Source organism: Carassius gibelio, chromosome A9 (assembly GCF_023724105.1).
Source record: "Carassius gibelio isolate Cgi1373 ecotype wild population from Czech Republic chromosome A9, carGib1.2-hapl.c, whole genome shotgun sequence".
NCBI lineage: Eukaryota > Metazoa > Chordata > Actinopteri > Cypriniformes > Cyprinidae > Carassius > Carassius gibelio.
Window position 1 is genome coordinate 29,799,569 of NC_068379.1, and position 13,138 is coordinate 29,812,706.

General features: G+C 35.4%; 1 protein-coding gene across 3 annotated transcripts in view; it reads left to right on the top strand.

Annotated features, from left to right (window-relative positions):
• Positions 1-13,138, top strand: part of znf385b (zinc finger protein 385B) — a 116,118-nt gene that overhangs the window by 82,882 nt on the left and 20,098 nt on the right. For all 3 annotated transcript variants that reach the window (XM_052606763.1, XM_052606762.1, XM_052606764.1), the window contains one exon: positions 2,845-2,987. In XM_052606763.1, coding sequence (XP_052462723.1) covers positions 2,845-2,987 — 143 coding nt within the window. The remainder of the gene's footprint in view (positions 1-2,844; positions 2,988-13,138) is intronic.

Below are 13,138 nucleotides of genomic sequence, written 5' to 3' on the forward strand. Positions count from 1 at the left end.
TATGAGGATTGTCAAGCAAAATCAATTCAAGAATTTGAGTGAACTTCACAAGGAATGGACTGAGGCTGGGGTCAAGGAATACAGATGTGTCAAGGAATTTGGATACAGTTGTCATATTCCTCTTGTTAAGCGACTCCTGAACCACAGACAACGTCAGACGCATCTTACCTGGGCTAAGGAGAAGAAGAACTGTTCAAAATACACAAGTTTCACAGTTTGAGTTGAATTACTGAATTAAATGAACTTTTCCACGACATTCTAATTTATTGAGATGCACCTGCGTAATAGGGGAGTATGTGATTTTGGATGCAGCCTATGATTTCGGACAAACTGCTCTTTTGAAATACTGTTTTTCAGGATACAGCCTGTGTTTTTATTTATGACAAAGAATTGGCAGAGAAATGTGATAATGCACAAAGTACCTATAAAATACTTTTTGTTGCAGTGGCCAGATGTGTATCTCTCTTTAAATGAATCATTTTGGCAGAGAAAAATAATGGTGATGATTATGGTCTCATTTTGAATAAAAAAAAGAAGCACTAAAAATATTTTCCTGTGCGATTAAACAATTGCTGCATCAAAGCGGTTAAACTAATACAGTGAGTCAAAACCTAAATGATGAGGACAATCATTACCCATCTGAGTCTTTGCATCTCTGACGCTTTAAGTAAGCTTTGAAATATGCAAAGGTTTGCCTCATCTGAATCATGAAAACTCAGGTATTTTATTGAAACTAAATGTTCTGGTGGGGCCACAGAGCTTCAAATCATGGCAATGAATTTTGATGCCAGTCAGAGGGCCAAGTTCTGTTATTGCATGTGGTTCTCATTAAACTCAGCAAATGGGAATAAAATAAGCCTGTTTCAGCACTCGGATGTACAGGTGGTGATGGAGACATCTGTCTAGTTATGGAGTGTGTGCATTTATATTCTACCGAAGTGGACTTGTTCTGGCTTGTGCATTACAATCAGTGATGTTTCAAAAATAAAGAACATGCTTTTAAACGTAAATTAGAAGTGATTTCCTTGAAATGTCTTGACTCTGACAGTCTGAACACAGTGTACCCATAACAATTTTTCTTCATATATAATTTGATTTTGTTTTACAGCCACGAATGCATTTTTATATAACCAAATAATACTTGTAAGGCAGCCACAAAACATACTACGAGACGCCTCATTGAGGGTGTCTAGTCAGCCTTGACTTGTTGGATGACATCTGAAAAGAAAGCCAAAAACATTCTGCGTACTCTGCCGTACTCCTTTGATTCCTGGCAGCCACTGATTCCTTGTTTATTTTCCGTTCTTATTTTCAGACAGACCAAATGACAAGAAAATAAGGACATTTGTAGCTTGTTTTTTTTCCTGCAAAGAGTACAAATGTGTCATGCTAGCTTATGATTAAAGCAGCATTAGTGGGCATTATTCCTCCCAATGCACCATGCGGTAGCTTTAGATGTTCCTATATCCTCTGCCATGCTAAAAGGTTTTAGTATAGTTTTTAAGAGCATTACAAGGATTTGTTAACCATTACATACAGGAATTCAAGACTAAGACAACATGGTCACAGTCTGCAGTATTTTTTTTTTTTTTTTTTGAGCTGTACTCTTGGATCTCTCTCTTTTTAATCGTGCCTCACACAGGAAATAACCCTTTTCCTTTCGTCATATACATGAGTAGATATCTCCATGGGGTATTCCACTAGATACTTCTTCATTACACGTGCGACTGGAGCTGTCATTGTGTCAAATGATCGGACATGGTACTGCTCACGCTGATCAAAGCATATTAGGAGCCAATTTATTCAGCGATGTTGCACTAACATTACGGCTCGGTTCTATAATTGTGGAAGTACATGATACAAATCTCCAGTCAGGATGAATAACTGAGTAAATGAAAGAGACTAAGTTACTGATTGTATAGAATTATTTTATGAAATATTTTATCAAATATTTAAATGAATGAGCTCACTTGTAACAAATATACATATTAAAATGACAAGTGTTCATTTAGTGGACTTTGTTATTCAGAGCCACTTACTATAGACTTGTCATTGTTGCGATTATTGAAAACTTGTATACGTTTATCAATATTTTGAATTTCCTTTATTTTTGCAGACTATCATTACTTATTTACAGATCCATTTTTAAATGTCTTTTATTTTTATTTTATATCTTTTTTTGTTATTGTAATTTTTTTTAAGTAATTTTGTTATTTTTAGATTAATTTTTGTTTATTTTATAAACTTTGACCTAAACTTTTTTGTTTTTGTTTAGTTTTTAGTTGCCAAGGCAGTGTTTATTAAGTGTTAATTAATTTTCATTTTTCAGTTTTTCATCTATTTATTTTTTATTCGAATACTTCAATAAACAAATGTATAGATGAATATAAGGCAAAACAATACTTTTTACGAATACAATGATGTATTGAATTAAGTAATCATACTGTAACATATTGCTTTGTCATAGTCAACATTATTTGCGATTTTTGCATTGAGCTTGCAATTATTGGATTGGTTTCTCTGCAAATAATATTCATGCAAGTGATGACTTAAAGAGATAGTTCACCCAAAAATGAGGAAGAATAAATGATGACAACATTTTTATGGATCACTAAGTCATAGCATACCAGAAATATTATTATTATTATCATTTTTGTATCCAGTCTTCCTCCCCAGAGCACGCAGATATTTTGCTTCTTTGGCCAATGATGATGATGAGTTTCCTCTGATCACTTTTCTAACACACCTTCTCTTGCTTTCCTTGTCTATGCATGAGTGAATTCAGGAAGGGATGGGTTTTTTTATTCTCCTTGTTCTGATCCTCTCCCTCTTCTTCCACTCCAGGAAGTTCCTGTCATAGCAACACACTCCCTGCATTGGTTCGGACTCCTTCTCTAATGATGCAGTCCAGTTTGGACATGAAGCCTTTCATGACCTTCCCCGTGGAGAGCTCCTCTCCGGTCGGCCTGTTCCCTAATTTCAATACGGTAAGCAAGCCTCCTTTCATCTCCCTGCTCTTGGCCGTCTGCCTCTTTAATGTTGGCCTCGTTCCTGACACTGATGGAATTAAAACCTTCTCTGAAGATACACAAAAAACATGAAGTGAGGAGGGATAATGTTTTGTGTTATGTCTATATTGTCCTTTGCAAACTGCAGCATGTGTGGTTGTTTGGTTGTCTGATAATTGCATGCTAGCAGCTATTTAGAATGGCATATATCATACTACACATACTAGGCTTGCACAAAAAATGAGCCATAGGGAAAAAACAATGCTGAATTCAAATATCAAAATCCAACTAGCCATATAATCCTGCATGGTTAAGTCGGCAAATAACCTGGATGTTTAAAAGGTAATTTGCAATTTTGTGGCTTGCAGAAACCTATAACCTTCCCAAATTAGGCAGTTGCTAACATGGACAAGGTGGTATGACGTGCTCATCAAAAAAAAAAAAAAAACTAAGGTAGAGAATATTTTTTTATATGTATACATTTATATCATTTGTAATAATAATTAACAGTATTCCTGTTTTTATAGTGTTTTTGATCAAATGAACACAGCCTTGGTGAGAGTAAAAAAGAATGTTACAGTCCCAAAACTTTTGAACAGTTGTGTAAGTTTCACTTGCAGCTGGGATAAACTAGGATGGTTTTTGCCAGACACAAGGTGTTTTTGTAGTAAATTACTGGCTGCCAAGAGCTAAAAACCAAATGTAAGAAATGCTTTATATTGTTGGGCCTATGCAGTTTGTGTCCACATTAATACATTTTAGTGTAAATTCAACATTCATTGGATTCTTATTCACTTACTTCACTTCTGGATCAGCTGAAACTTTGTTTGAACATCCTTAAACTCCTTGTGTTCCTAGCAGACTGACATTAAAAATGAATTTTTGCTCAACATTTTTGCTCAACTGTTCAACATGAGATACTGTTTCAGTTTTTATTTCCAGCCTTATGTTCTTGTAGCCTTGATATTAAAACAGAAGCAATATTCTATGTTCAGTTTACTATATCACAGTTAATTAGAGTATGATTCTTTTCAAGATATGTAGCCCTAGTATGCAGTATGTTCCATTCTGAACATCGCCAGTGAGTGTTTGAGAGAAAGTCTACTACAGCCATGTCGACCCCTCACGCATTGATTCCAGCCCCTGATCCAAACCCCAAAATGAGAGGGAGCAAAATCGATTTGTGCATTTATCTCCCCAAACCCAGACTGCTGTAGTGATGGCAATGAAGGGAGACAGAGAGAGAGAGAGAGAGAGAGGCTGATGGGATCTGAACTAGAAAGAAAGTCAGTCTGAATTTGGGGCTTGTTTAACTGCTGTGTTTTTATTGTGCGGCTCAAAACCTTTCTCCTTCTTTCTTTTCACTTTCTTGTCTCTCTTCTCACTCAAAGTGATTGTGCTCTTTAAAGTGGTTAGTAAAGGTCAAGCTTGGGGTCAGCGTGACACAAGGATGGTGTGGCATTCAGAACATTATTTTTTAAGCCTTGTTTAAACATAAAAGTTTACAAATTTGAAGTAGGGTTAATAGATTTAAATATGTTAGAAATGCATTACAAATTGCATGCATTAACTTGTGTAAAGAGATTTAACAGATATAATAGAAATTAATATATATTATCCATCCATCCACACATACAAATGAAATTCAATCAATTCTGCTTCCCGATCCTCAAATTCCAGTTCATCTTCCTGTGTGGTTTTGCTAATTCAGTTCTAATTCCAGTTAATGAGTTAAAATGAAGTAAATTCTTAAATTCTCACTGATCTGTCTTCAGTTGACCGCACTTTATGGCCCAGCACCCAAAGGATTGAACTAAAAATAAACAAATAAGCTCTGCAGAAGCTGTCATAATTACTGCTTGACTGTTGGTGCAAATCAAGAGGTTCTCCGGGCTGCAATCACACCGCCGCAGAATTAGCATAATTATAACCGTCTCCCTACATGACCATCAAATGAATTATTTTCTCCTAATGAAACTAATCACAGTATTCTCTGTTGAGCTTCCGAGGAATGGCATAGGCTAATTTTAGTTAGTGATGCACAAGATATTTTGGAGGTTTCGTTTGATTAGTGCTGTTGTTTGTTTGTCCCTTACACTGAACTTACCTCTTGTACCTCTCTTGTCATGGTGACTCCCCTCCAATCAGCATCTGAGGTGCTCAGTTGGATCATTTCTACTATGTAGTACATATCTACACATCTATCTTATGTGTTAATATTAAATTAAAATTAAATTAATTTAAATTTATGCATTTAGCAGACGCCCCCAACCTTGCGCTTGCTATGCAATGCTCTACCACTTCAAAAACATTAAATTCATTTTTAAGATTGAAATAATATATATATATTTTTGAAACTGAATTGAAATAATTCAAGCAAAGTTTGTAGTAACTATGTTTTTTAGCTTATTGATTATATTTGTATTTGTCATGAAACTCTAGATGGTGCAGGCTGATGGGTCGTTAACGTAAAATGATGATATTCACAGCATGTACTCATAGCCAATGAGCTTACTGCTTTTCATTTATATGGCTTGTTAGAATTCATTAGAGCTTTCGCAACGTGCCTTGAGTTGCACTGAAACCCTCTACCTTCCCCAGCTCCACTTGTTTAGATCTACAATGGGTTATTATATGTGTAGTATGTAGTGAAACTATGGTAATTTTTTTAAGGGATTGTTTTAACTTGTTTTATCCAAATTATAGTGTTTTGTCCTCATAGTTTCATTTCACAACCTGTTAGTCTTTTGTAATATCCCTTGACATAACAAAAGCCACTTAATGATTTCTTAATGACATCATCTTTCAGGAAGTGACATCATTTTGGAAGTAAATCAGCTCAAGCTTTATTTGCATCATTAGAGTTTTTGAAATGTAATGCATTTTGTGATATGTTTGTGGTATTATTGGTTTTGTTTTATCCTTTTTGATTAAATGACAGAAACTGATTTATATAGAATTTTGAAATAAATGATATAAATATTTAAGTTTGTTTTTAAATGTATAATTTCCAATAAATAGTTTTTTTTTTTTACTTTCTATTTCACACACACACACACATAGCAAATTCAGCTTTGCATCACAGATATAAATTATATTATAATAAAATGTATTGAAATAGAATGGTATTTTAATTTGTACTATTTATTTTTATGAGATATCTTTCAAAAAAAAAAATTTCTAAACAAACATAAATATATTGGTAACATATTTTAAGTATCACTCATTATTGTTTTTGGTTAGGTTCCTGTTTAAGTCGTATAGTAATAACCAAAAGTTTTCTGCGTCTGTGAATAACTTTAAGTCGTTTGCTAGATTTTCTTGTTATTTTTAACGGAAGTGCCTCATAAATTTATTCATATGCAAATTAAACTACACTTTGTTGTATGCAAGATGTACTTATTGTCATAAAAATCATTGGGTTTGGCTATTAAACCAGTTCTGAACTGAAAGAACAGAAATAATTGATTCTCAGTTCCCGACTGTAATGAGCACAAATCATAACAACAGTAAGTGGAATTGGACTAATTTGTTTCATGATTTGTGAAATATATTGAATGAATCTCTGCGGTGGAGGCAGTTGCGGCAGCATTGGATAAAGAGGAGTTAGTCATCAGTGTGATTGTGTTTATGTGCTTGAGAGCACTGCGTCCGATCAGGGATCCCAGTGTGATTACAGCGGGTGTGTAGTCACAGCTTTTTCTCTACGACTGAAATCAATGCTGCCAAAGTCACAACAGACCGAGGCTGGTTTGTGCTCAGCCAGGTGTTCTCAGCCATGAAGAGAAGCACCACTTTATCCATCTGCTGTGCTTTCTGTGCTTCAGAGGCCATCTCTGGCCTTGGCAAAGTCACAGATATCAGCTCACTCCAAGATATTCTTTCTTTTACATTGCTACAGATGTCATTGAGGGAGCTTGTAAAACGGCTCAGAGACAGCAAGAGAAAGAATGAAGGAAGAGAAAGAAAGAAAAAAAAAGATTGTTGTATTGTCAGAGTTGTCAGTGAGAGATACCACAGTGGACATTACCATGAACTCTTTCAGTTCGACTACTGTCATGGCTTAGCAACAGATTGAAGAGAATTGCATAATAAGAAGAAGAATTGCATGTATATCAATCAATCAATCAACCTGCTTTTTCAGTTGTTTGCTTCCTTGGAATTGCAGGGGATCTGTATGAGTGCACTCCTTCTAGATGATACCACTTCTCAAATTTCATTTTTGTTTACTTGTTAGATTTTTAATTATGTCAGAATGGAGGTGAATGACTAGGGAAAAGTCATTTAAATTAATTTGACAGTGACTGAATTCTCTTCACTTCCACTGAAGCTAATGTGATTAACAATGCCTGATTGACAGATAGATCTCATGAGATAGGGCTCTGCCCACAGAGTGTGACGTCATCATCTGTGTTTTTATGGGAGGTGAACTGTTATTGATGGAGACAGTGATGTTGTTCTCATTCTCATGGCCTTAAAATAGACAACCTCTCCTGGTTCAGAATAAAAGCACATTTCTGATATAGGCTCTAATTTGCTCTTGGTTTAGTAGCGGATATAATTTCAAATTAAAATCATACACAAGATGTGACTGATCTTGACAGATCAAACATTTTATACCGTAGTAATTATGGATTAAAAAAATAATTTTATTTACCACCATTTTTGATAGTAGATTTGTCTTAAATCATAAATACAGAATTTCTGGGAAAAAAACACTATTATTATACTATTTTAATAAATGATTAAATAAAAACACATTTCGTTGGGCAATATTATTGTTAAAAGTGTAATAAATTGTTACCTTTTTTTAAGTTTTATGAATTCAAATGATTAAAAATCCATTTTGATTATTAAAATATAATTAAAAAATTAACCCAGAATCCAGAAAATTGTAACTGAAAACACAGAATTTGGGAAGAAATGAATGAATGATTAAAAATGGATTTCATATGGCCTACATTCAATGTACTATCTGCAGTACTGATGGCTTAACATTTATTTACATTTATTAATTTACATTTATGAATATGTCATTTTTGATTTCATAGTATTTTGATGTTTGGCATTTAAAAACTGATTGTCCATTTAATAGAAAATCATATTGTTGACATTTCAGATTTGTAATCTCAGAGCAATGTCAGTACAGACTAATTAATATTCATGAGCTATTTTTTATCCATATAAGAACGCTTCAACCCCTTCTGTAGAATTTGTTTCAGCACTGCAGATTGAGCTGTGTCCCATACACCAGATTTTTAATACACATCAGGACACTCCAGCCACATGCCGGAGAAGAGCACAATAATGGTCCCACCAGCTGGATCTTCTCTCCTGACCTCTCCATCTCCCGCAGTCATTGTATCTTTAGCCTGTAACTTCCCTGCACTGGTAGCTGTTGTGTTTGTTGTGGTGGGAGAGCGAGATTTTAATTACAGATAACAGCTGTTCATCATCAGGCACAACAGTTAGCGTGTCAGTGAACTGACAGACTGCAACTATGGACTTTGGGTTCTTTAAAAACAGGGGGGTGGTTGGGGGCATTTTTGTGCTTTGGTTTGTAGAGTGTACAGTGGAGCGGTGAGGAACTGCATTAGTGACCTGCGGAGGTCATGAATGGATGGCTGCTAGTCCACTCTACTGTCCCCATAATCAAATGGAGAGAATGTCTCTCTTATCCAAGGATAAAATGGCAACAGCAAAATGCAACAAAGTCTGCTTGAAAAGGTGGTATAGGTGGTCCGGTTTATGCAAAATCATAATTAGTCCAATTGATGACATAATGTACATCTTTGTAGCTAGCATGATAGCATGTTCCAAAAAACCTGTGTATGTGTGTATGTGCCCCCACAGTTATTCACACACACACACACACACACACACACACACATATAAGAAGTCTTTCATGCTCAGAAAAGCTGCATTGATTTAATCTAAAAAATACAGTCAAAACTGCGATAATGGAATATTATATTTATTTGTTTGTTTTGTTTATTTAACAATTTTAAATAACTTTTTTTTCCATTTAATATATTTTAATAATTGATTCCCATGATGGCAAAGCTGAATACATCAGTAACTGTCATGCTATTTAAAATGTATTTATAAATTCATTTATAGATATGATTGGTTCACATGCCGCTTGAACTGAGGTGCTACAGCGATCACTCATGCCTCATTAAAGAGGGACAAAATGATATGTATTGTTTGAATTTCGTTATGAGTTTGTCAGAATTTTAAGGGTGTTACTTTGTTTATTAAAATGAAGCAAAGCATAAGGCTTATTGCCTTTATTGGACTGCAAGTGTGCTACAAATACCATGAAACGTACACATTAACAGAACACATATGAGCTACAGACCAAAGATCTTGATAACAAGATCTAATTATGGAACTAATTATTAACGATATTGCTAATGTCCACACAGTTAACAGCTTTGCCTGTTGTGCTTGAAATAGACACTGTTTTTCTGAACTTTAACTTGGCATGTCTCCGCTCTCTCATGCCGCCACAGCTGAAGCTGCTTTTAGCATGTGTGCCGTCAGCGCTGTTGTTCAGCAGAGATGAGGTCTGATTTTCCACTAAAACTTTGATGCGCATCGAGTCCGTTTATTATGTCAACATAACAAAAGATGCGATCGCAAAACAATCAGGAAAAAAGTCATCACATGCACATTTTTTAACCATAACGTACATTTCTATAGGTGCCAATGGCGACCTCAGCATAAACTTCACTTGCAAATTAATATTTTTAGTAACACATGCGACCACGTTAGTTGGCGTCTGGAAAAATAACGAAATATGTACTCCGTTTACTATATGTATATTACTATGTATTTCTTGTACTTAGATTTTTATTCTGAAATTCACTCAAAATTCACAAAAGAAATGAAAAAACTGGCTATTATTAAATTAACAAAGCTATCAGTACTAATAACCAACAGCGCAGGGACTTTCAATGTTCCTGTGATTATAACTGCTGTCTCTGTGAACAGGGCTTGAGACGTTATTAAACTAAACATCTAACTGGCTAGCAAGGAATTCATGCAAAACATCTATTTTAGTTAAATAAAGTCAAGGCTTTTGTTGTAATCCATCCAGCTTGAAGGGTTACTGTCGTCAATACTTAATGGACCGAGTTTATACGAACTCTTATCAGGAGTGAACAGTGGAGAATTGACTCCTGTTTACCCAAGCTCATCAGTTATTCAGAACTAATCAGCCTGAGATGCGAGGATCAGCAGGCAGGCAGGGTGACAGCATGCGTGTTTGAGAGATGGAGAGAGAGAGAAGGAGAGAGAGAGGTGTTGCTGTGAGAACAGACCTCCACTCCATCGCTGCTGGAGCGCATGCCACACCACGTCTCTATCCATCTCTGTCTCCGCTCGTCTGTCTTTCACTTGTGATTCAATACAAAAGTGCGCTATGGACACACTCCGTTTGCTCCAGGTAAAATATGCCAGAATTGTGACTCAAGTTAAATATGACTGTCTATTTAGTGAGCTGTTAATTGCTTTCCTGCTTGGAAGAGACGGCTGTAGTGAGTGTGTGAAATGGTTAAATGACTTGGAGGCAAACGTAGAAGCTCTCTCAAGCCAGGGTTTCATGCATGACTTCGAGAAGTAGTGAAACACTGTGCGTAATCCTGTTGAATGCTGCACAGCACATAGTTTAGAGCTTGTTAAATTTTGTCCGTTTATTTTCTTGTCTCATTAAATTCTCAGATCCATGAGCACAGATTTGGGGTACCATATGAATGGAAACATGTCCCTACCACAGTTAGAAACTACTGAATATAGTCCTTATCATTATCGCTGCTGTAATTGTATGTAATTTAAGCATTGCATGTTTCTGGTGTATTTTTATTGGTTAAATTATTTTATCTATAAATATAAATTAGCAGGGACACTACTTACTGTTACACTGAAAATCCAGCTGTGAACTCTCATTCTCTCAAAACTTTGGGGTCAGTACATAGCAATAAATTAATTTATAATGTTACAAAATATACCCATATTAAATAAATGCTGTTTTACCTTTCTATTCATAATAGAATTTTGAAAAAAAATGTATCATGATTTCCACAAAAATATGCAGCGCAACTGTTTTAAAACTAAAAGGTTCCCATCACATGAATAAATTACATTTGAATATGTGTGTGTGTGTGTGTGTAATTTCTTTAAAAAAAAAAAAAAAATCTTACTGACAGCGTGGCTTATGACATGTAATGGACATTAATGACATCACATGTTTCCATTTTTTATTTCAATATTATCAAGTGAGATTTTAATCGGTTAATAAACAGAACTGCTTGCGTCTTGCGGAAGAACATCGTAGCCGGAACTACTTCTCTCTGTTTATGTCTATGAAGAATCACAAAGGTACTGGGTTACTCCGCCGCGGTACCCCCGAAGCAATCTAAAATAGTCTGAATATAAACACTTATTATAGGTGCACCCTAGTGATTCAGGACAAGCTAAAAACACGGTTTGGAAAATGGATTCATGGTGTACTCGCGTATTATATACATTTTTCTACATTTTGAACACAAACAAAGTTACGGACTGCAGCTCTGATTGGTTGTTTTTTACTGGGAGCGATGGAGTTTCTGCAAATGGCAATAGGAGCACTGGGAGGAGCCAGAGGAGCTTGATTTTTTTCACAGATTATCTGTCTCATATTCTACTGTCAGGACATAATGACGGGTTTAACAAATATGTAAAAAATCTATTTTTACAAAAGTTACCTACTGCAGCTTTAATTGGAGAAAATGAGGGCATATTTGTAAAGGTTTATAAAAGGCTTCTCTTTGCTTGAAATTCATTTTATTTGGTTGAATGAAGGATAACTAGCTGGCAGAACTTCAGAAGCTGCAAGTGATCAAGTCCACAGAGGTGTTTGGATGCTCTCCTGTGCAGAGATCACATTTGCTTTCCTTTTTTCATCCTCTTTGGTTCGGTAATCAGAGTATCTATTTCTATTAGAGCCCAGGAGATCAACAAGGCTGCCATTGATTCTCACCATTACACAGCTGTCTTGCCTGCAGCTTGTGATCCTTATTGCTCTCATTTCCACCTAGCGTTCAGGGTCGTGGATACTGACCTTATGCAGAGGACACTCAGTATCTCAGTATGTGTCTGATACACATCTCACTAACTCTCTTTTCTAATACCGATTAGATTTTTTGTTCATTTTCTTGGTCTCTTTACAAATTATACTTTTTTGGTGCATTCATCAATGTGACTGCATTGTGAGTGCCAGCAACAGCTGTGTACCACCACAATAGGTAATGAGTCGGGACAAGAAGATGACAGCTTTACTGTTTTATTCATGTTTGTGTCACTTTGAATTTACCACCAAACCTTTATGTGCACAGAACGCAGGCGCTTGCATCCTGCCGATGTATTGCAATAGAAGCAGCTGTTGAGCAGAGATGGAAACTCAAATCTAGTTTCATTAAATCATTAAACCATTAAATGAATTAGTATAATCATTGTTACTCAGCTCTGAATAATAGTCAGTTGACTTGGACTCCAAATCCGAATCGTAAGTTTTGCAAGGAGGAATATTTTCTCCAAATTTTACGATACAAGTCTCATTTGCACATTTCCTGTGTTTGCTTGTTCGGATGGTTGGTTGGTTGGTTTTTGCTGTCATTTGATCCTGTATTCCTCAGTAATCTTGCAATAGTAAAACAGGAAAAAAGGGACAAAAGCTGTTGCTGCAGTGGTACCTTTTCAAAAAGTGTACCTCTGTACCTTATTTAGCCCTAAATGATGCGTAGGCCTAGTTATATAAAATATTAAACTAATTGTGCTGAAATAGGCTTTTTAGAACTAACCTGAAGCATATGAAATAATTTTTTTTGCATACCAGGACTAAAGAAACAGTAAAGAAACTCAACTCCACTGGTTTAAAAATAAAGGAATAAAACAAATCCAGAATTGAAATCAGAAAGTCAATTAAGAAATAAATCTGGAATCAAACAGCCCTTCAGTTTCCACATTCAATTTAAAGTTTGGTGGCAGGAAGATTTTTGAAAGAAGCTCAACAAGTCTCAACCAGTCAAAAATCCAGTAAAACATTAATATGGTTAAATTAATATTATAATATATTCCTGTATGGAAAA